At 42.2% G+C, this 24341-nt stretch overlaps 2 protein-coding genes across 4 annotated transcripts in view; one reads left to right on the top strand and one right to left on the bottom strand.

The window, feature by feature from the left end:
• The window catches only part of ABHD5 (abhydrolase domain containing 5, lysophosphatidic acid acyltransferase), a 29604-nt gene extending 17672 nt beyond the window's left edge, over positions 1-11932 (bottom strand). The window contains exon 1 of the mRNA XM_042956789.1: positions 11791-11932. Coding sequence (XP_042812723.1) covers positions 11791-11837 — 47 coding nt within the window. The 5' untranslated portion in view covers positions 11838-11932. The remainder of the gene's footprint in view (positions 1-11790) is intronic.
• Positions 11933-12033: 101 nt separating this feature from the next.
• The window catches only part of ANO10 (anoctamin 10), a 262989-nt gene continuing 250681 nt past the window's right edge, over positions 12034-24341 (top strand). Inside the window, exons 1-2 of one of the 3 annotated variants that reach the window (XM_042956784.1) lie at positions 12034-12326; positions 16316-16489. The gene's annotated coding sequence lies outside the window, so the exon portion shown is untranslated. Of the gene's footprint in view, positions 12327-15966; positions 16490-24341 lie in introns of those variants that run through there. The other 2 variants (XM_042956785.1, XM_042956783.1) reach the window with 2 other exon arrangements.

Here is a 24341-nt window from a genome sequence, read left to right as displayed (position 1 = left end):
AGATCTAAAGCAGAGCGCACGGATATGGTCTGTAACATGCACGCTTCAAAACTAAGAGACCAAATCTTAAGTGTCGCCACCTCAAAAGAAATGGCACTTATGTAATGTTGTAAGAGGTGTTAGCTAAAGTGTAACCAGACTGCAGTATATAAATGGCATATAAATAGTGTCAAATCAACACAGTTGATTTGTTGATAAACTTATACAATGTTGTATCAAAGGGGGAGGGTGGAATCTAATGGAGGAAACAGGTGACCCGGCAACTATAATACATATACATACATAATACATAATACATATATACATAAATATAATCATGTGGAATGAATTCATTCCACAAGTACTTACTGAGCACTTAACTATCTGTGAGGAACTATTTTAATCACTTGGGACATACCAATTATCAAACAGAGGTAAGAGTGATTAGTTCTCCTTGAGGGCATCAGAGAGTTACTTTTGAGCTACATCTTCTAGGTAAACAGGATTTAGAGTGGTAATTTAGGCATCCCCCATGAAGGGCACGAGCACAAGCACAGAAGGAAGTGCATGATGTGTGTTCTCAAGTAACAAGGGCATTGTTTCCAACGGCTGCTATAACAAATTACAAACTTCATAGCCTAAAACAACAGAAATTTATTCAGGGCCACACTCCCAATAGAGGCTCTATCAGAAAATCCTTGCCTCTTCTGGGTTCTGGTGACTGCCGGTATTCTTTATCCTAAGGCAGGGTCACTCCAGTTGTCCCCATCCATTACCACACTGCCTTCTGTGTGACGTCCTTCTCCCCGTCTGTAATCAATCTCCCTCTGCCTTTCACTTATAGAATCACTAGTGATTGCATTCAGGGCCCACCCAGACATCCCAGGATCATCGCAGTGTTCAAAGTAATTGTAATTAGTTAAATTAAAAGTCTGCAGAATCTTTCCCATATAAAGTAACATTCACAGGTGCCAAGGATTAGAAAATGGACACGTCTTTTGAGACCATTACCTTTGGGGACCACGACCACAGATGTAAAGCATGGAGTATATTCCAAGATAAAATATTTATTTATTTATTTACTTACTTACTTATTTTATTTATTTATTTATTTTTTATTAAAAAAAATTTTTTTAACGTTTATTTATTTTTCAGACAGAGAGAGACAAAGCATGAACGGGGGAGGGGCAGAGAGAGAGGGAGACACAGAATTTGAAGCAGGCTCCAGGCTCCGAGCCATCAGCACAGAGCCCAACGCGGGGCTTGAACTCACAAACCGCGAGATCATGACCTGAGCCAAAGTCGGCCGCCCAACCGACTGAGCCACCCAGGCGCCCCGTTACTTACTTATTTTTAATGTTTGTTTATTTTGAGAGAGAGCGAGACAGCATAAGTGGGGGAGGGGCAGAGAGAGAGAGAGAAAGAGAGAGAGAGACAGACACACAGAATCGGAAGCAGGCTCCAGGCTCTAAGCTATTAGCACAGTCTGACGCGGGGCCTGAACTTGCCAACTGCGAAATAATGACCTGAGTCAAAGTCGGACATTTAACCGACTGAGCCATCCAGGCGCCCCCAAGATAAAATACTGAAACGTTCAATAAATGGTAGTTGACATTATACTGATGACAACGGAACAATTCACTAAAATCATGTGATGTTAATTAGTAATTCCTAAAATGAGAATTTTAAATAAGGTTCAGAAGAACTTTGAAGATGGAAATTGACAAAGAACGGTCATATTGCATCACTCCTTACCTCCAAGGTAAGGCTACTTCTAGCTACCTACAATAGGAAGCTCAGCCCTGCTCCAGCCTTTTACTTGATATTCTAGTGTCATTTTTGCCATTTCTTATTCTGTTTCTGGCCACACAATATCCCCTGTTCTCTTGCTTCCTGGGCCTGAATAGCCTTAGAACATGTATCTCCCCTTCTTGTCATGATCCATTATACCTCTTACCACCCTCTGATTCGATTTCATTTCCCCTTTGCCCACATACCCAAACAGGACTAGACCAAGATGGCAGGATTAACACCCAATACACAAACTCTATTCTCTTCCTTCTCAAGTTGTGTTATAACGTTCATATTTACTCATCAATATACTCGCCCAGCTGTAAGATCCTTGAAGGTAAGGACTCTGTGTTCACCAATGTATATTACCATACATTGCTGTCATAAATGAAGTTATCGCTTCACCTGAAATGTATTAGGTACAGTGAATTGCAAGTGGATCACTTGAATACAAGAGAATTTTCTGAGATGGCAGTGACATTCTCTAAACAGGTGGTTGAATTACACAGATGTATGCATATGTCACAATCCAGCAAATAAACACTTAAGATGTAAGCATTTCATCATAATAAAATTTTATACTAAAAAAAGGAAAACAGGCTGGATTTGATAACTGGTTGGATATAAAGAAGGTGTAACAGAGGATTTCTAGGTTTCTGACTCAGGTACCACTAATAACCACACAGAACGCACAACTAGGAATAGGTGTGAGTAGAGAAATCCAGCTTTTTCTAAGCTTTGTAGGTCCATCCTACATTTCCCTGTCCTATAGAATCTCTCTGGGCATTATGTATAATAGCTGCTCAATAAATGTCTGCATAATGATTAAGTCACTCAGAATCAGGGTATTTTCGGTCCAAGTTATCCCCATTTTGCAGATGTTCAAAGTAAGGTTCAGAAATGTTAAGCACGACATCCAAGGGTATTAAGGTAGTAAGGAAGTGACACAAGTAGAAATTTAAATTCAATTCTGTCTGGCTTCAAAAGCTCTTTTTTCTCAGGTGACTATCTTCCTTAAAATGCGTGAGGAATTGTCATGACCTACAGGATAAAGTCACAGGACAAAGGCACATTCCTTAGACCTGCAAGGCAAAGAAGACACACAGTAGCCTACATTCTAACCAGGCTCCACTCCAAATGTTCTCTGTGCTGGTTTCAAACCTTAAGATGATATGACCCCTAGGCATCTCCCACAAATGGCACATAGAACTTATTAACAAGGTATAAACATAATAGAAAACATCATTATTAGTCTATAAATATATAAGGCTATTTACAAATCATCGAGGAAAGACAATTCAAAGTTTTAGCAATGAGTTTTTCAATCATTCAACAATTTGTCAACTGTTGGCAAAAAAAGCAGTTAACGGGCAATTAAAAGAATCTCCTGATATTTAGAGCTTAAAATTTAAAAAGTAAACCATTATTAAGCTGAAGCTCTTTTGTCCTTGACCAGGAATGGTCATCAAAGTCTGTTAGGCCGCAAAAATATGAGCTAGTACCAAAAGGAAGCCACTTATAACTCAATCTCATCATTGTTCTTATATATCCCTCAAACTATAGCACGGTTCTTTGCCAGAATCAGAGGTTGGTACTAAACAAACAAACAAACAAACAAATAAAGTGAAATGAACTATAATCTACTAGTGCTCCAAAAGACATCACAGACACGTTGGGGCAAAGAAAACACAAATGCAGTCTTTGTTTCTGTCTTTTTTTTTTGGTAAGTTTATTTATTTTGAGAGAGAGAGAGAGAGAGAGAGAGAGAGAGAGAGAGAGCGCGCGAGCGCACAGACGTGCACGCAGGAGTGGGGGGAAGGGCAGAGAGGAAGACAGAGAATGCCAAGCAGGCTCCACCCCCAGCACAGACCCTGACGCAGGGCTTGATCCCATGAACCGAGCTGAAATCAAGAGTTGGATGTTCAACCTACTGCGCTACCCAGGTGCCCCATGTTAGTCTTTTTGAAAAATTTACATTGTCTGAATACCTGCTACGTACAGGTCCTCGAGTTTAAAATGTTATACAGCAGCCTGCAATATAGGAATTATGCCTACACCAGCTTTCAAAGGACAGATCCGGTCCACTCATCTTTGCCTCCTGATGATGGGCTTAACTCAGAGAAAAGGCAAAACAGCATTTTTATGTTTGCAAGCCTAGTGCATCACACTAAAACTCAGGGCTTTTCAACCACAGGAGCCACCAATCCTCTTCAGGCTTTCAAGGCAACCTTTTCATCAAAGCAGCTAATTGTTTTTAAGTGAATTTTTCTGAAGTACATTTAAACTGAAAAACCTATATTTAACAAAGCATAGTAAAATATTTTATTTTTACTCATTGGAACTGTAAAGATACCTCTCCTCTCCTAAGCCTTGATAGTATTTCTGTCCAATCAGTTTGCCTAAACCAGATGATAATATGTTTTATAGAAACTGTCTTCTTTCTTAGAGATACTCCACATGATTGACTCCAAGCCACATAATAGGCTCAAAGGAACGTTTCTAAAGAGTGCAAAGCTGGGGCCTTCTTTTCCGTCCTTTTCTTGATCGCTCCTCATTCCCAGTACCCCGTCTGGAGCTGGCCGCCTCTACTGCTTCAGCCCTCCAAGACGCTCATCCGGCTTCGCCTTCTGCCTTCCGGGTATAAACCTCATCTTCCAAGAGACCCTCTGCCCCTTCCACAAGATCTCCTGTGTCCTCCAGCGTTGTTCTGCATCCTGGGCTTGGTGCGCGAAACCGGCACTAAGGACACAAGGCCGGAGCCTGTCAGATCCCCAGCAATTCTTCTGAGGTCACAAAATCCAAAGTAAATATGAAACTCACGTGGCCCAGATATAAACCGTAAACAAGAAAACAAACAAAAAGGTAACCAAGATACAGGCTGCCTTCTCATAGCTTCAGAAAACAAACAGAAAAGCAAAACTTCCCTGTTTTATTTAAGCAGATCATTGATAAACACCATTCATCCACTGGCTGAGGCCCTAACTTCAGAAGCAACCCAAAGGTCAGTCACGATACAAAGAAACAGTCATTCACGATGGGGACTAACACCTATCTAGGACAACAGGAAGACTTACCAATGTGCACCAAAACATTTTCTACACGCCTATTAGCAAGACTGGAGATCCCAGCCCTAAACATCAAATCAAAAGCCAAATAAAACAAATCTTGCTTTATAATCTCTGTAACAAACACAGAGAATCTTTTTAGTGAGCAGACTTCGGAGTTAAAAAAGGAAGGAAGGAAGGAAGGAAGGAAGGAAGGAAGGAAGGAAGGAAGGAAGAAAAAGTAAAAAAGAATTTGAAAGACTGCAGGAGAGGTGGCAACTCTAAGACAAAGATATGCTTAACATATCAATAGAGTTCTTAAGTTAATAAACTTAAGAATCTGATTTTAAGTATCCTGAGTTTGAGAGATAAAACACTACATTTTTTACCTTAACTTTCTACCTAATTTTTCAAATATCTTTAACAAAGTATTTATACCCTATTGCCATCAACATTTAAGTTTCCTGGTAATCCCTGTTTTGTTCTCTAAAACATCTATCTATAGTATTACCAAACCTGAATTGCACAATCTATAAATATTGTGAAACAGGTTTCAACGCTTTCTGAAGAAAACATACAGAAGGCTGGCCAATTTCCACACACTGTTGGCCACTTAAATAACAGTTCTAATTAGGTTATAAGTAAAGAGGATTTCATTATATTACGATTTTGGTTAATATGACTTTCCATCTCTATACTGGTGCTGTCCAGAGAGAAAAGCTGTTTATTACCGCTCTCTATCCTACTCTAAAGCACAGTGTTCTACCTCATTTAGAAACTATGAGGTTTTGCTTCTTTTGCAAATATCCAAATTTGAGGTGTGAATATATATATTCCTCTAAAATAATTCCTCACCCAGTGAATAATTAAAAACTTTCAAGTTGGACATTACGACCCTTCTGTAAATAAAGGCCTTCTTTCCTGGGTAATGGTTTCCTAAATCCTATTCTTGGAAAAGAGGAAACAAAAAGAATTATGTCTCATATAACCGTAACTTAGGCAACTAACACGCCCTTTCATTTTAAATAAATAATACTTGGGGCCCCTGGGTGGCTCAGTCGGTTAAGCGGCCGACTTCGGCTCAGGTCATGATCTCGCGGTCCGTGAGTTCGAGCCCCACTTCGGGCTCTGTGCTGACAGCTCAGAGCCTGGAGCCTGTTTCAGATTCTGTGTCTCCCTCTCGCTGACCCTCCCCTGTTCATGCTCTGTCTCTCTCTGTCTCAAAAATAAATAAACATTAAAAAAAAAAAATTAAATAATACTTACATAATTCAAATTGTCACTAACCATTAGATCAATGACCATCCAAGCCCCTCTGACATATTTTAACATATTAATTCACATTCTTTAACTTTTTACCCCCTATATTTTTAACATCTAACTTTTAAAGACCGACCTAGAGCTGGACAATCAGTATTTTAGACAAAGTCACGTGCTGGTGATACTTTCCCCCAATTGTTTCCTACCTTTTTTCACACAGTAAACACCATTCTGGAGTCAGACACAGCACCAAACATACTTAAATAGAACTACAGGTGTACTTTTAGATTTACGCTGCTTAACAAATCTAAGGGACATTTCATGTTAGTTCTAAAATAAGTTTATCTAGGGGCACCTGGGTGGCTCAGTTGGCTGAGTGACTGACTTCAGCTCAAGTCTTGATCTTGGAGTTCACAAACTGGAGCCCCACGCTGGGCTCTGGGCTGAGGGCTCAGGGCCTGGAGCCTGCTTCAGAGGCTACATCTCCCTCTCTCTGCCCCTCCCTCACTCATGTTCTGTCTGTCTGTCTCTCTCTCTCAAAAATAAATAAAAAACATTTAAAAATTTTTTTAAAAAGCTTTAAAATAAGTTTATCTACTAGATAAATAAACTAAAAATCCTAGACCAAACTGAATAATAATTTAGACAATTTTTTTTAGTGTTTATTTATTTTTGAGAGATAGAGTGCCAGTGGGGGAAGGGCAGAGAGAGAGGGAGACACAGAATCGGAAGCAGGCTCCAGGCTCTGAGCTGTCAGCCCAGAGCCTGACTCAGGGCTTAAACTCGTGGACTGCAAGATCATGGCCTGAGCCCAAGTCAGCTGCTCAGCCGACTGAGCCACCCAGGCGCCCCAATAATAGCTTTAATAAAATCATCTTTCCACACAAATCTTTATGATTCACAATCAGGGGTGGGGAATTACAGGTGACTCCATTCAGAGTCATCTGTAATTCTCAAACGTACTATCCAGTGTTGTTTTTATTAAGTGGACCATCCTGGGACTTTACAATCTTTTGTTAAATTCTTTGTCCCAGCACTAAAATCTCCATTTGCTGGTCTGTGACTGGCATTTTGGAGAACAGGCAAAACAATGAAGTATGAGTTGGTTCATCCAAGGTCAAGAAATAGAACCATATTCCCAACCTCCTCAATGTAACTTAAGTTCAGGATCTTATTGTTATCCTAGTCAAATTCAAACTTTGAATTCTTATGAATGTATCTTTTGATGTTCTTTGAATATCTTAGGATGTAAAAACATCAAGTTACAAAGCTGCAAAATATAAAATCAATTACTAGGGTTTTTTTTCTTAATGTTTGTGTCGGCATAAGTTCATAATATTGAAGTGTTTAATTCAATAAACATTAATTGAAGCTTACTATTTACAAAACCCCATCAGGCTCCACCAGACATCTGAGTGTGACAAAGGTTTGTCCTCAATGAGCTGACAAAACAAATATACAAATAACTGTACTAGAAAACAGGGTAGAAGCACCATCAAGGAAAACACCACAGACCTTTAGGGAAGGGAGACTACAATCTGTTTTGGGTCACAGACAACAGTGTGAACCAAGCCAAGGGAGGAAAGAGAGGTAAGGAACACGTTTAGGAAACAACGAAAGACGAGAGCCCAGCACAACAGGAGGAAATAAGACTCCAAAGACAGATAAGAAAGAGCCACACTATGTGCAAAGGGCTTGAAGTCAGGCTGAGTAGTTACAATAAAGCCACTCTGTGTGGCTACACTGCAAACTAGGCGGTGTCTGTTGGAGAGATAAAAGTAACTAATGAAATAAGCGATGTTGAAAGCACAGGAACAAAACGAGTCGCTAAAGCCTGCTATGATCCGGGAAAGGGAGTAAGAAGGGTTTGAGCCAGGTGGTTCCCCAGCGACACTGGAAACGGAAAGCGGATGTACCTGGGATCAGCTGGGCTTGATAGATCTGGAATTCAGGGCAAAGAAGATGGACGGAAGGGGGCAAAGACCAGGCCACAGTTCTGAATCCGGATGACCAGGAGCACGGAAGTGCCCTAAGGAAAATGAGGACGTCAAGGAGAAGAACCGGACTTTCGGTATTGTTTAGTTCGGGGGAAGAAAGGTGAAAATGAGATCCTAGTCTGGACACATTACATCTAAGGAATGAGTTGCAAGCGTCTGGCACACAATTAGAAACATCACTAGAACACGGAAGACGGCACCAGCATGAGGATGACATTTCGGTTCCCTCCACAAAAGAGACACTTCAAGGATGAGTGGAACTACAAGACAAAAGATGAAAGATGAAGAGACGGTCTTGGAGAAGTACGACATTGAAAGAACGGGAAAGGGGCGTCTGGCTGACTCAGTTCGCTGAACATCCGACTTCGGCTCAGGTCACGATCTCATGGTTTGTGAGTTCGAGCCCCACATCGGGGCTGTGCTGGGGCTGTGCTGACAGCTCAGATTCCGTCTCCCTTTCTCTCCGCCCCTCCCCCGCTCATGCGCTGCCTCTGTGTCTCTCAAAAATAAATAAAGAGTAAAAAAAAATTTTTTTTAAATAAAGAACGGGGAAAAGAAAAGAACCTAACAAAAGTGACTACTGGTCTGAGGTAAGGCGCAAAGCAAAATGTCTTAAGAGCTACAAGGTCTGGTAAGAATTTCAAACACTGAAAACTCAAGACCCCAGAAAGATTAAGTACCCAGAAAAATAAAAACCCACTGGGATGTGTCATGCAGAAATGTTATGATTTTTAAGAAGCTGGGTGGCAAGGATGTGGCAAAGGGAGATGGCAACGGAGAGAAGTCACTGATCTTAGCAGCGTTTTAAAAGATAGAGAAATCCATATCCTATCTGCACGGCAAAGAACTACAGTCAAATTCTAATGTAAATCCAACAGGAGGCTGGTAAACCCACTGGAGGAGAGAGGGAGAAACAACAATCCTGTATTTATAGCATGTGATGGTTTCCGTGGTGTGAATACTGCCACCGTGGCTGATTTCAAGCTGCCAAAAGCTGCCGGCACAGGGCAGCTCCAACACACCCCTGCAAACCACCTGTTCTGTCCACCCTGCAGCCGAGCCACTCCGGGGCGGTTTTCCCCTCAACTCCACTGACACGTAATCATTCTGTGCGAGACCCGTGCAGCAATTCGCAGAAGTCCACCCCGCTCCTGTTACGTTTAGCTTTCTCAACTACATTGCAAGGAAAGGGGCTAGATGTTGAAAGCCAAAGGGTGTCCAGGCATGGCTATCTATGTAAGTCACAGAAAAAAACCAAGAAGCGTAAGCACCAAGAAAGCCTTCCTAAACCATTTTATGATTGTTTCCTTTGTTACTGTCCATTCTCCATCTAAACCTGAAATGTCTTAGAAAACACGATCCAAGATTTGTGTTTTCCCGGCAACCAACACTGGCTCTTGGGACAGTTCTAGGCGTGGATGCAAGGAATAAATAACAAAGTGTCAGTAGAGTAAAAGAAACAAGAACCAAGCTCCTGCGTGAGTCCCAGTCCCACTGAGAGGCAGCAGAGACGTGGTTTAAACTAAGTCAAGACACCTGGGCTCCAACCCAGCTCTGCCGCTTGCTAATGGGGTGCCGGTCCCCCTCTCAGGTGCAGTTCCAAATGAAAAACGAACAGTAATACTGCGCACACAGGGTTGACCTTAGCTTGAACACGAGCACGTTCAGGCAACGCCTAGCAGGAGCGGGTGGTTGATCGCCTGCTTGGTAAAGTTCAGAAGGCCACACTAGTCTGGACACTGGACCCTGCTCAAGTACAGGGCCAGGAGTACCCAGGAGGCCCGCCTCTGTGTGGGACTGCGGCTGGTCAGCTCCCTACGATTCTTGAGAGTCTGTGCCCACTGATCTGCGGACATCGCCCCAGCCACCAATTCCTTTCACAGTCGTGTCCTAGAGTCTCAGGCCCCACCACAACACGGAGACCAGAAAGTCCACCTAAACACAGTTTCAGAAGGAGCAAGAAATGTTGCAACAAACTAGAGGGGATCAAGCTACCAATCAGGCTCCTACTCGTGTCCACGTGAGGGCATTCCGCATCTTACGTCACCAGGAAGTTCATCAACAAACCAAAACAATCGGCCCACTGATACTGTAAACAACCTTCGTGGGAAGGACCAGTTTCTAATATTCAAAACTGCCTCCCACCCCGCATCTTTCCAAATACACCTGTCTTCACGGTACTCCACGTGAGTACGTGTTACGTGTCGCATGCAACTTTGTGTAGACATCTGAAGCAGAACTGCTATCAAAATAGTAAATATATATACGGATGGGGCCCCGGGGGGCTCAGTTGGTTAAGCCTCGGACTCCTGGCTCAGGTCGGGATCTCAGGGTTCGTGGGCTCCAGCCCTGTGTCCAGCTCTGTGCTGACAGTCAGGGCCTGCCTGGGGTTCTCTCTCTCCACCTCTCCACCCCCCGCCTTTGCCCCTCCCCCGCGCTCTCTCTCATTCTCTCCAAATAAATAAGTAAACTTAAAAAAAAAAAATACAATATATATATATATATATATATATATATATATATATATATATATATATATAAAAGCACAAAAGTTTATTTTCCAAAAGAAAGTACTACCCTTGAAATAGACGGCAATAATATTCGTAATTTAATTTTTCCACGAATTAGTTGCCGTCAAGGGCATGAAGTTCGTTACAGGTGGAAAACAGTATGCTCATCGATCGGGTTTCACGCTGGACATCTGCCCTCCCTCCACTTCCACGAAGTTTTCTACAGACGCACGTCCTCTGACGCGCACACGCACGCCTCCGGCAACGCCACAACACTCAGAAGCAAAGACCCCTGCTGGAAAGGTTGTTAATTTTGGGGGCGCCCGGGTGGCTCGGTCGGTTGGGCGTCCGACGTCGGCTCAGGTCACGATCTTGTGGCTTTGCGAGTTCGAGCCCCGCGCCGGGCTCCGTGCTGACAGCTCGGAGCCTGGAGCCTGTTTCGGATTCTGTGTCTCCCTCTCTCTGCCCCTCCCCCGTTCATGCTCTGTCTCTCTCTGTCTCAAAAATAAATAAACTTAAAAAAAAAAAAAAGAAAAGAAAGGTTGTTAACTTTGACCTCGCTACCTGTTAACTTTCTCCTAAGGATCTACGAATTACACGCTTCCGGAAACCCAGCCACGTAGCCACGCCCCCGAGCCGCTCTCCCTCGCTGGGCTCCTCCCCTCGACCCCCCGACCCCCGCAACCTCCCGCGGCTCCTCGGGAGACGGCCGCAGGGAAGCACCGCCCCTTCCTCCCGGCTCCCGGGGCTCAGTCCCGACCGCACCTCCAGGCGGAACGGCTTTCCCAAGCGAGCGGAGAGCCGCAGTCGTTTCCCGCGGCGCGAGGCAGGTGCGGGGACGGCCGGTCACCGCCCGCCGGCCGCCCTCGGGCAGGCGGGGTCAGAGGAGACACCCAGGCCGGCGGGCCCGGTTGTGTGGGTGCCGGGCCACCCCGCCGCCGGCCCCGCAGGGACGCTTACGCCGCATCGCGGCCGCCTCTCCGTGCGGGGGGTCCAGCGGCCTCCGGCGCAGCCGGGTCGGCGCCGACGGGCGCCCTCCAGGGGCAGAGCTAGGCCGGGGCGTCTCCTCGGGGCGCAGCGCGGTCTCACGCCGGGCCGGACGACGGAGAGACCAGGCGGGGTGCGAGTCCTCTGCGATGCCGCCCGGCCCGGTCCCGGCCCTCGTGGGGGGCGCGTGCCCGAACCCCACGAAGTCCCCGCCGCGCTCACCTCTCGCAGGTGTCCGCCGAGCCCACCTCCTCCTCCTCCGCCGCCATAGCCGTCGTCGCCTCGCGAGCGCAGGACCGCGCCTCCCAGCCGGCTGACTGGCCGACTGAGGCACCCGGCGCTGCCGCCGCCCTTAAGGCCGCCGCCGCCCGCGCATGCGTCGCCCTCCCACTCGCGCGACGCGGCCGCGCGCGAGCGCGCGCCCGGCCATCCCCGCCTACACCCACCGGCTGCGCATGCGTCCCCCGGGCCGGTGTGACCCGGGATGGGCGCTGGGCGGGGCTGTCAACAGAAGCGCTGGTGAGGCTCGCCTGGCGGTGTCTGGCAGTAACTGCTTTCAGTAATGACTTTGTGAATGCATCAAACGCTGGTATTAACTGTCCGTGCTGGGCACTGGGCAGGCATTCTGTCAGTGCCTTGGGACTGAGGCGCGTCACCTTCCCTGGAAGAGCCAAGATAGTATCCGATAGATGCTGCAAAGGCGCATGGAACTGCAGAAATGGAGGGGACTCTGGCCTTCCGCCAGCCCTTCCCTCCAGGTGGGTAGGTAAGGGGAAAGGGTGACTCGGGACCCTCCGTCGGGAATCACTGCCGTGCAGGGACCGGTCTAGGCGCTGCCAGAACCAGCAACTCCGCTTAGCCCCGCGCTCTGGACACACTGGAGGGGTGTAGAGTCAGTAGAGCTCTTGCGGGGGAGTCACTAACGTAGATGTAAACATGCTTGAGCTGTTTTCAAGCCTTGTAGCCATCAGACACTGTCTGGGATTGTGATTACACCTCTCCGTATTGCAGGGGCCGACGGCAGGCTGCCCCAAATGTGCTACTTTGGCGTATTGATTATTTCAAACACGTTACTTAAGAGACCACCTGTGTAGGAAGGACACTCAGACCCTCCTCTGTCCCCTGAAAACAGGAAATCAATCGCCACGGGAAAGGTACCCTCTTTGTATCAGGAGATAAGGAGCCATCCTTATCACCAGAAATGTAGAGCCAAGAAGGCTTTATAAACAACCCTTGCTACTTTTTACTAATTTACTACCCCAGCCCACATTCTGTTTAGAATTCCTTACTAATTGAAGCTTCCAAAGTTAGGTTTTCTATATCCTGTCAATTCTTCCCAGATCTATTGTCTCCGTCTGGAAAGTATAAAGCCTTCCTGCTTTGGTCATTTCTTTAGGCCTCAATTTCATGATTTGGCCTCTGTAATAAAATGTTGGATTTTTTTTCTCCTGCCAGTCTGTCTCATGTAAATTTAATTCTTAGTCCAGTTGGAAGACCTGTAGGTAGAGAAGAATTTTTCATCCATCCTTATCTACTGTGTGCCTGCTGTGTGTCCACTCTGTTTTAGGACCTGAGAAACAATGTATTAAAATGTCTGAGAGCAGATCTCCCAACGTTCCAGGACAACCTGGTGCCCTATTTCCAAATCCACTTCCTTTTGGTGACCCACTATCCACTTAACCTTGAGCAAGCATGTTTATGTTAGATCACCAGCCCCTGCTTTGTCCAATCAGATAGTCAGGTGTGACATTTTTAAGGCGAGTACGTGGCCTGTTCTGAATGCTGTTCCCCAGCTGTGGCATCTGAAAAACTAAATGCAGCCGTTATATCACCACGACTAAATGTACCATACAGGTTGATGACTGGTGCCCCACTGGTTCCAAGGTGGGCTTTAATTTCTAGCCCACCCCACCGCCTAGCAGGGATTTTTTTTTTTTCTTTAGGGAAAATGCTATCACAGGAACCTGGATCTTTCTCCAAAGTCTGCCAAGCAGGCACTAGCAAACCAGAATGAGGCTGAGGCATGGAGGGTTTTCCGAGGGCCCCAATGGCCTTGCTGACTTATAAATGTTTATAAAGTGCTGTAATTAAACAAAGTGAGAAAGTGAGTATGGTAGGGAGATAATAAGAAGGACATAGGATAGTAAGGGAAATGGTGCCTGGCTCAAGGGAAGGGCCTGGACATCAGCTGTTTGACCTTAGGGGAAAAAAAAATCACATGGTTAGGGCTTCTTAGACTCTAACCTGCATGCAAACTTCCTGGGGGATATTTTTTAATTGCAGATTCCAATTCTGTAGGTCTGGTATGTGGCCTGATTATTAATTGAGATTCTCTCTCTTTTTTTTTTTTTAATGTTTATTTATTTTTGAGAGAGAGAACGCAAGTGGGGGAGGAACAGAGAGAGAGGGAGACACAGAATCTGAAGCAGGCTGGAGGCTCTGAGCTGTAAGCACAGAGCCTGATGCAGGGCTTGAACTCACAAGCTGTGAGATCATCACCTGAGCTGAAGTCAGAAGCTTAACCGACTGAGCCACCCAGGCACCCCGCGATTCTGTATTTCTAATCAGCTCCCAGTGATGCCTCTGGTCTTGCTATATGGGTCAGCACACGACCCTTTAAATAACAAAGCTCTAGAGCAGCCACTAGAACTTTCTGCAGTGATGGAAACAATCTAAATCCTACTGTCCAGTAAAGTAGCCATGAGGCACGTGTAGCTATCGAGCATTTAAAATTTGGTTTGTGTGACCGAGTTTTTTACTTTAACTTAAACTTAAAAACCCACATGTAGCCAATGGCTACCATGTTGGACAGCAAGGTCTAGATTGTATACTCCTTATCTATGAAAATGAGAGTTTGAAACTGGATGATTTTCTATATTCCTTCTGGTGTCCTCTGGTCCCAAGTTGTTTTCAAGGTGTGTATGGAGGGAGGGGATGGATGAGGGAGCAAGATGTTACAGATGTTAAAATTTGGTATGAAGGACGAGGGATCAAGAGCTCTACCATGGTGGGGTGGCGGAAGCGGGCCATGATCACCTAAGGGAGGGATTCTAGAACTCAGCGGTAGAATTGCCCTCCAGAGACAAGAGACTCTGAGTAGCCAATGAATGTCGGTTGAACTCTTCAAAAGCAGATAAAAGGCCTTCTTTAGCAAGATACAAATGCCAGGCCATAAAGGAAAAGAGCAAGTAATATAACCACATCAAAATTTAAAGTTTCTGTGTGGAAAAAAAAAAAAAGATACACGATGAAACACAATGCAAAAATTTGAAACAGACCTGGGTTTAATGTCTTCAATATATAAAGAAAAATTAAATGATAAAAAAATATAAAATAGATTTTTAAAATCCTTCTAAAAAAACTCTCAAGTCATGAACAGACACAAGATGCCTATACTCATCTGGGATCAAGAGAATGGAAATTCAAACCATGATGACATAACTAAAAAAGGTTCATGGTACTAAATATTGGCAAGAACGTGGGTTGATGGGGAATACTTCCACCCAGCCCATGGGAGTGCCAACTGATACAACCATTTGGAAAACAGTTTGGAAGTGACCCGTTTAAAAAATGTAAAATTAATATACCTTCTGACCAAGCAATATAATTTCTAGAAGCCCAGCCCCTCTCATGTGCATATAGAGATACATAAAAGGATGTTTCAGTATTTTAATAGTAAGAAGAAGGAGAAGAAGAAGAAAAGAAAGAAAAGAGAAGAAAAAGAAAACGAAATAAAGATGCCCATGATTAAATAAATTCTGATACCCCCATAATATGAAATGCCTTGACAGCAATTAATAAAAATGAGGTAAATCTGTATTCACTAATTTGGAAAGCTCTCCAGAACATACCGATATGTAAAAAAAAAGCAAAATCCATGAAATATGAGCCAAAAGTTGGTTCTTTGAGATTAATAAAATTGATAAACTCCTAGCTAACTAATCAAGAAAAAAAAAATAGAATTGAAGGCTACAGATTTGGGAAAGAGGATGTGACTACAGATTCTACCAACATTAGGATGATAATGAGGCAGTATTACAAACAGCTTTATGCGAATGAATTTGACAACTTAGATAAAATAGACAAGATTTTATCTTAAGTTAGAGAACATAACTTACCAAAAACTGACAGGATAAAATAAGAAACTTGAATAAAATAAAATAAAATTAAATTAAAATAATGGTGTCAAAACCCTTTAAGAAAAAAAGAAACTTGAACAACTCAATATTTATTTTTAAAAACGTGAATAGGGGTGCCTGGGTGGCTCAGTCAGTTGAGCGTCCGACTTCGGCTCAGATCATGATCTCGCAGTTCATGAGTTCGAACCCCACGTTGCACTTTGTGCTGGCAGCTGAGAGGCTGGAGCCTGCTTCAGATTCTGTGTCTCCCTCTCTCTCTGCCCCTTCCCCGCTCATACTCTGCCTCTCTCTGTCTGTCAAAAATGAATAAACGTTAAAAAAAATTTTTTAACGTGAATATATAATTCTTAAAAACTGCCTACATAGAAACATTTTTTTTTTTTTGAAGAATTATACAATCTCCCCCAAGGGTGGAGTAAGATGGTCATAAATTCTTTACTCCTTCTCACACTGAAAGTTGGAGGCTATTTTCTCTCCCCTTCGGTCTGAGCTGAGATTTGTTGGGACCAATAAAATGTTTCAGAAATGATGCTCGTAATTTCCGAGTCTGGGACTTAAGAGATCTGTGGCTTCAGTGTTTACCAATTCGTGTTAATTCCTCTCGAAAGTCCGACTACCCCGTGACCACCACGCTGTGAGGAAACTCTGCTGACCATGCGGCACCAGACTTAAGATTTCTGGCCCAGCCTCTGCTACTGAATGCCCCCAAGTGAATGACACCAATCGACAACACGTGGATTAAAATATCTGCCCAGATGAGCTTAAGTTCCTGACAGAGAACGGTAAAAACAAAATAATGGTCGTTTCAAGCCACTATATTTTGAGGTCGTTTGTTATATAGCAATAGGCAATTGAATCACCTTTGCATCCCATAGGGATAACGCTTTACCTCACCAATGTGTGACGCTGCTATTTCATAGAGGAAATTAAGTAGTTGATTTATTGAGTTCAAGACTTTTTTCACCGTTTTTTTCACTTTTTGTTTTGAGGTAATTGCAGGGTTACATGCAGTGGAAAGAATATGGCGCGATCCCATGCATCCTTTACAAACAGTTTTCCCTTGCGGTAACATGATGCAAAACTGCAGTTCAACGTCACAACCAGGATATTAACAGTGACGTAAAAAAGACATAGGACATTTCCATCATCACAAGGGTCCCTTGTGTTGCCGTTTTGTAGCCACACCCACTTCCCTCCTGCACACACACCACACCCCTCCATCCTTAACCTCTGGTTAACGACTAACTTGCCTCTATGGTTTTGTCACTTCAAGGAACTTCTGCAAATGGAGTCATACAATAGGTAGCCTTTTGAGATCGACTTGTTTCTCTCAGCATAACTCCCTGGAGATTTATTGAAGTGGTCAGATGTGTTAGTAGCTTGCTCCTTTTTATAGCTGAATACTATTCCATGGTTGGATATACCACCGCTTGTTTAACCATTCACCTATTGAAGGACATCTGGGTTATTTCCAGTTTGAACCTTACAAATAAATCTACCATAAAAATTCATGCACAGGTTTTTGTGTGAACTGAAGTTTTCATTTTTCTGGGATAAATGACAATGCAATTGCCAAGTCACAGTTGCATGTTTAGTTTTTTAAGAAGCTGCCAGACTCTTCCAGAGTGTCTGTACCATTTTTTGTTCCCACCAGCAAAACGTAACTGATCTAGTTTCTGCACACCTTCACCAGCATTTGGTGGTATCTCTGTTTTTATTTTAGCCATTCTGATAGGTGTATAGTGATGTCCCATTGTGGTTTTAATGTGCATTTCCCTGATGACTAGTGATGCTGAGCAACTTTTCCCATGCTTATCTGCCATCCATGTATCCTTTTCAATGAAATGTCTGTTCATGTGTCTTGCCCATTTTCTAACTGTTGAGTTTTAAGAACTTATTATGTTCTCTAGATGCTGGTCCTTTGTCAGATATATGGTCTGCAAATATTTTCTCTCGTATGCAGTTTGTCTTCTCATCCTCCTCACATGGGCTTTTTCAGAACAGAGATTATAATTTAATGAAATCCAATGTATTGATTGTTTTGAGGGCTTATGCTTTGATGTTGTCTAAGAACTCTTTGCCTAACCTGAGCTCCCCAAGATTTTCTCCTTTGTCCTTTTCTAAAAGTTTCATGGTTTTCATGTTACATTAAGTCCATGATTCATTTTGAGTTAATATTTGTATAAGGAAAGAGGTTTGGGTCAGGGGTGCTGTTTGTTTATTCCTGATGGCTATCTAATGGCTCCGGGACAGATGGTACCACAAATAGTTTTTGACATACTGCTCAGTAGTCTCTTGTGCTCTTACGAAGGACATATGATGGGTGAACAATGGTAGACATTTTTCAGGGTAAGGAGACTTGCAGGGGTGGATATGAAGGTGTGGTGCTTAAACCCCCCTTCAAGGAAGGGCTTCTTATCCCAGCTGCTGTGAGAGTTTCAATGGAACAGCTTTCAGTCCTTTCAGGGAACACTTTACCTACAAAGAGCCACCTCACCAAGGTCATGCCACTCTAAGCAAAAGTCCCATCTAATGATGGCTGGAGGTAGGACTACAAAGGACCAACCATTTCTACCCAAAATGGGATGATTCAGCTGAGCCTGTTAAACTCCAGAAGTCCTTGTGGCTGTGGTCAAGCCCACATCATAGCTCAACTTCTTCCCAGTCTCACTGACCTCCTCCTTTCCATGGATGTTGATCACCAGGGCACTCCTGGAACATTAAACCCTGTCTCAGAGACTGCTTCCTGCAGAAGCCAAATTGTGACACTTGTTTTCATTTGTATTTAATGATAAGCATGGCATTTGGCTTAGGTGTTGACAAGTGAAAAGGTTAGAACTTGGTGGGTTTTACACTATGATTATAGAAGCCAAGTCACGATGGGAAAGCTTTCCTTAGGAAATCTACTCTCAGCATGCAGCACTACAAATGAGGAAAGGAATCTGAAAGGTAGGGAGAGGACAGATGTGCGTGGTAAGATTAGCACATGCATGCATGATTAAGAAAGAGAAAGATCACGAGTGAGATAGAGTGAGACCTGCAAGATGCTGTCTCCTCTGTCACCATGGTTCATAGTGGTTCCAGCACTAGGAAGGAGATGTGTAGGTCAGTATCCAGAAGTGCAGCAGGGCCAAATCTCCCCATCAACATTTGATCAAAAATCAGAGAGTTATGAGCCGGAACATAATCCCCAAACTAGTACCACCTCGGATTCTGATGTCCTTCTCATATTTTTATGACTCCTTAGAAAGCCCAGACTCAGAGAAAAGAAGTCATTGGGCATGATTGTCCAGTTTCAGATTCCAGTGCCAGTGAAGGTGGAGACAGGGAAAAGAGGGGAAAGGAAAATGCCACAGGGGCTAGCATTCAATTTCCAGTCATGGCTTCCCCTGGCCCCAGGAAATTTGAAGTCATGTGATTTGGGGAGCGAAGTTTAACGGTGTTTCTTTCCTCCACCTTCCGTGTCACTTGATTATAATAGAAGAAACCTAGGTTTTTATTTTCAGTAGAATCAGTGTTTCTTACAACATTTTTTCCTACCGTATTTCAGATCTTTTAACCTTTATTTTCCTTCTGGTTGTTTTTTTCTTATCGGCGCATGCTGAAATATTAAGCATCCTCATAAATCAGGAGAATGCCCTCCAAAATGTTGACATTGAAAATGTCAGTTGCCTTTCTGTGTTTGAACTTCTGAGAGCAAAACCCTTCTACGTAGTCTTTATTTATGCCCCTGAGCATGTGTAGCAGGGGCAGGCTTATACAGTAGCAAGAAGTGCTCATACCCATAATTCCCTCTGACGTTAATGTTGCCTCTTTATTCACCCCCTCACCATTTTGCAAATGCATCCTTCAGTTTAATACAGCTTATTGAATATCCATTCCATTTAGTCGGCACTTGTGGCAGAAAACAAACAGCAACTGGTATCTTGGCTCTATTACATTTTCTGACAAGTGGAAAATATCTGTTTGTGATGCAATAAATACTTGGTTCTAAGTAATTCAGCAAATTGGCTTATTTAGCTTCAGCTCTGCGGGGATGCACAGAGGGAACAATTTTTACCCATCATTGATTCTACACTGAAATACGTTGATTGTCTATGCCCACAGCTGGAAGAATTTTGTGGTGGTATGAGTGAATGAGCAGTTAGTGGAAATGCTGTTCTAAGTCATTGCAGAACCAGCAGTAACCTTATTGCTTACGTACATGGCTGGAGCCAGCCGGCTCTTATCAGTTCGTGAGAGTCTATTGTTAAATATTCAGGAATTTTGAGCTGGATGCGAAACCTTGGAACTTTGAAATTGGGGACTATTTATGCCACAGAAATTGGCAATCATTTGAGATCAGGGCTTTTTGTTTTTTTGTTTGTTTAAAATCCGGTTTATCAACACACCATTGCCTACTATACCGTAACGTAGGCGAGTTACAAAGGAGGTGGCAGGTGAAGAAATTGAGGTTTCCCAAGAAATTGAATAAACCCAAGTAAACTAAAACTACACAAGAAACAGATGACAAAATTATAACAACTTTGTGTAATGGTCAAGGTATACATAAGCATATTTAAACACTTAAAAGGTAGAGATCTGATTATTAAATCAAGCAGGTATAGTAATGATTCATGGAAGTGAGTCTCAAATAAGGCTTGTTTTCTTTTAAGTTGAGGTATACAGCACAAGTCATAATAATTACCACAAAGTGAACACCCCCACGTAAGCACAATCCAGATGATCGAGGAGATTTTGCAGGAGAAAAAGGGACACTCTAGGAAAAAGTAATGGAATAGGCAATCCAGGTAGGCATGCAACAGAAAAAAAACACCTGTAGCTCCATGACAGATATTTGAGCTTTAAGAATTTCAGTTAGATAATATAACCGGCTCTGGATTTTTATTTTGTTTTAATATCAAGATACTACAGATCAATTTATGAAGACTTTTTTTAGCTGTGCCGATGAATATACACTTAATAGCCAAATTTAGGGCATTTCTTCGCATAACTCTTCTCCTTTGAGATTTGAAGGTATTGCTTAGCTATCCTCCCCTCTAAGTATAGCCTCGGACTTAATGTACCTTTGACCCTTAAACAATATAGGCTTGAACTGAGTAGGCCCACTTATATGCAGATTTTTTTCAATAAATACAGTAGAGTGCTATAAACATGTTTCCTTATGATTTTCTTAACATTTTCTTTTCTCTAGCTTACTTTTTCTAGGAACAAAGTATATAATCCATGTGATGTACAAAATACGTGTTATGTAAATAACTGTTTATGTTATCAGTAAGGCTTCTGACCAACAATAGGTTATTTGTAGTTGAATTTGGGGGGGAGCCAAAAGTTGTACATGAATTTTAACTGTGCAGGGGGTCAGTACCCCTAACCCCCACTTGTTCAAGGGTCAACTAATTTCTTCACTTGCCGCAAGGGAAATGGATTATTATGAAATATCTTTCAAGTTCAGTAGCATATCCAGTATGTATATTGCTATCTGCTACTTTTGCATTAACTCACCAGTCTCCCAAAACTAGACATTTAAACCATCGTTTACGTGCATATGTGCAATTCTTGTTGGGGGGGGGGGGAAGTTGTATATTAAAAGTGATCATTTTAATGATAATCAACACATGTAGTTTTACCAGATTGAGTATCATTTTTTATCATAAACAGTTTTTCTGTGCAATGAAACCTTTCAAACAAAAATTACAGCGTAGCATGTGATTATGCTGAAATGATCTACCAAAACGATTATACCCTCTTAGTGAACCCATCCTATAAGCCTTGTTTTCCTTCCTGGCATCCAGCAGAGTGTCCAGTTCTCCACGTAGAAATCTGGTCACAGACCATTGCAGGAACATCAGGGTACTTGTCAGCAGCTGCAGTTGGCTATGTTTCTGTTAATGTGCTTGCCAGTTTTCACTGGGGGTGATCCTATCTCACCTGAAGTATAATAGTTCCTGGAGAATAGAGATATGTTCTCCACTTCCTTTATAATTCCCAGAAGTACTTAGAACTATGCTGTAATCTATATACTGTGAGGACCAAATAAACCCTGCTTGTTGACGGAGTTACAGCTCAGGTGTAAGTACCACCTGCAAGGAATTAAAAATGCTACCTGATTAAGCCAATTGATCTTTCCATCATTCTTAACAGTTAGTATTATTTCCATGAAACAAATGGGAAATCAGGGAATAGAGAGGTTCTGTTACCTACCACAACTCTACAGAGAACTTGTAGCAAGAGCCGAGAGTACTTTTCTCTCTTTGTATCATATGCCCTATGTTGGTGGTGACTGTCCCATGAGGTGGTGATGGGTTGGTAAATGGCTATCCCACCATATGCCCCCTCCTCCCATAGCTAAGGCGATCTCGGGGTTGTGTTTCTAGCAATGGTGTAGATTTGCTTCCAGTTGAAAAGAGTAATGTAGCTGTTATGAAATTGACAAGACTAGCTTTGTTGGCCTTCTTAGTGTAGGGTAATAACCACCGAGCTACCAGCCAAAAGTGTAATTTAAAGCCATAAGGCAACTGTCACCAGCAGGGGCTCTGTTCCCATTGCCAGTCAACCCATCCAAGTAATGCTCTAATCAGTAAATTAGAACAGCTGAGACCTCAGTTATCAACCAAATTTGTAAATCAGCTATTCACTTGGGCCATTTAATTATAAGAATGCTGAATCCACTCTTTTTATCCAGTTCCACTTCTGAGGACTGGATCAAATGGATTATTTTTCACCCTAATTGGAAACTTGGAAATCAAGTTGGTCCAGTCATAGAAGCATTATGAAAAATACCACCAAAGTTTAGGCTAGAAAGTTTAGGCTCTTAACTACAAATCTCCCAATCTAAATCTCCAGATTTAGGTCCCAGAATTTCATTTAAAAATAAGCTAAAAATATGCTTTGATTATGATAGATAGATAGATAGATAGATAGATAGATAAACAGACTAATATCCATGACAGATGGATATATAAATAGATATAAAGATATGCAGCTATAACCTCTTTCTTTTTTTTTTCTCCTATCTCGTCAGCTTAACGGTAATTTATTTCGTCAAAAAAAAAATGAAAACAAAGCAATTATCACTCTAGGTAAAATATACAGGATTTCAGTTGAATTCCAAAGCAAAAGAGAATTTAGGTATCTTGCATAAATGTTTAGCCATTTTTACAACTTACAGAATATTGATTGCCAGGTTTAGTTACCAGTTTGATCTCCTAAACCCCAAATAAGATATTTCAGCCTCCATGCAACTTCAGTTCTTAAACTTTTCCTTTAATAGTTTGAATTATCACTGCAATTTAGCCTTTACTCAAGTGTAAGACTTTTTTTTCTCTTGAAAGAAAGAAAACAAAGAGATGTTAAATATTTCCTTTTGAATTATTCGCCAGTGCTCAAAATACAGGTTTAATTCAAAACCAGTGTTTGCACTATGAATAACATATCAGGATTTGAGTTAAAAAACATTGAGTCTATGAAAGAAATAGAGTGTTGTTTTAAATTACGGCTTCTTTAAAATATAAATGACTTAAAATTACATTGATATAAATTTTTAAATGTATCGAAAAACAAAAAAAAAAAACAGTTAAATATGGAACACTAAAAGCACATACTAGAATCTCTTTATACTTGTATAATTAAATATCCCTGAGTTGGGAAATAGAAAAGTAAAAATTTCTCGTAGCAATCAGTTCCCTATGTCGCTCACAAAGAGACCATTACCCAACTTTACCTATAAAGATTTGAACAAAATAATAAACGTTAAGCTAGTAAATTGAATTCTCAGAGTTGGAGCCATGGTCCAACAGTAGATCCTATGGATTTTACTAGTGACTCATACTCTGTCCTTGAGCAGAAGCAATATGTGTTTAGAAGGTGTTGATAGAAGGAAAGGTAAATGAAAAGGGAGGCAGAAGAGAAGTAAATAAAGAGAAGTGTCTTGCCTTTTCTGTAATAAACTGCCCTAAGAATCACCATGCTAGAAGGCCAAGATTTTTCTTTAAAACCAAAAAAAAAAAAAAAAAAAAAAAAACAACCCACAAAAACCAAAAAGGACATTGCCTTTTCATTTTAAAACACTTTTTCCAGCAAAATATACATATAGAAAAGTACACAAAACAAACAACTAGCCCAAAGCTTTATTATACAGTGAACATTCATGTTATTATCACAAGGGTCAAGAAATGGAACGTTTCCACGTTCCCAAAACCTCCCTTGTATGCCACTCAATCATTGCTCCAAATCTCTAAAGTTAACTCCTCTCTTAAGTTTTAACACCATAGTTTCGTTTTGCCTGGTCTTAACTTTACACAAACAGCTTCATAAAGAATGTGAGCTTTGGTATCTGGCTTCTTTCATACAACATTCATCCATGTGATTGCAATTTCCTATAGATGTTCATGTCCATGGTCAAAAGACACCACAATGTATTGATCTGTGCTATTGCCCTTTCTTTGATGACTGACTTTGTGACCTTAGAGCTGTTTGAATAGTTTATTAGCTTGTGTATTAGCTTCGTGTGCCTTGATGACCTATCCTTTCCCATGGGCTTTAAAAATACACCTTTATTTAAGATATATTAGCCTTGATTGTTCAAATTCTCAAAAGGGAAGTTTTAAAACTAATATTTCCAAAATAAGTTGT

Source organism: Panthera tigris, chromosome C2 (assembly GCF_018350195.1).
Source record: "Panthera tigris isolate Pti1 chromosome C2, P.tigris_Pti1_mat1.1, whole genome shotgun sequence".
NCBI lineage: Eukaryota > Metazoa > Chordata > Mammalia > Carnivora > Felidae > Panthera > Panthera tigris.
The sequence above is the reverse complement of the archived record's forward strand: the minus strand, read 5'-3'. Positions and strand labels throughout refer to the sequence as shown.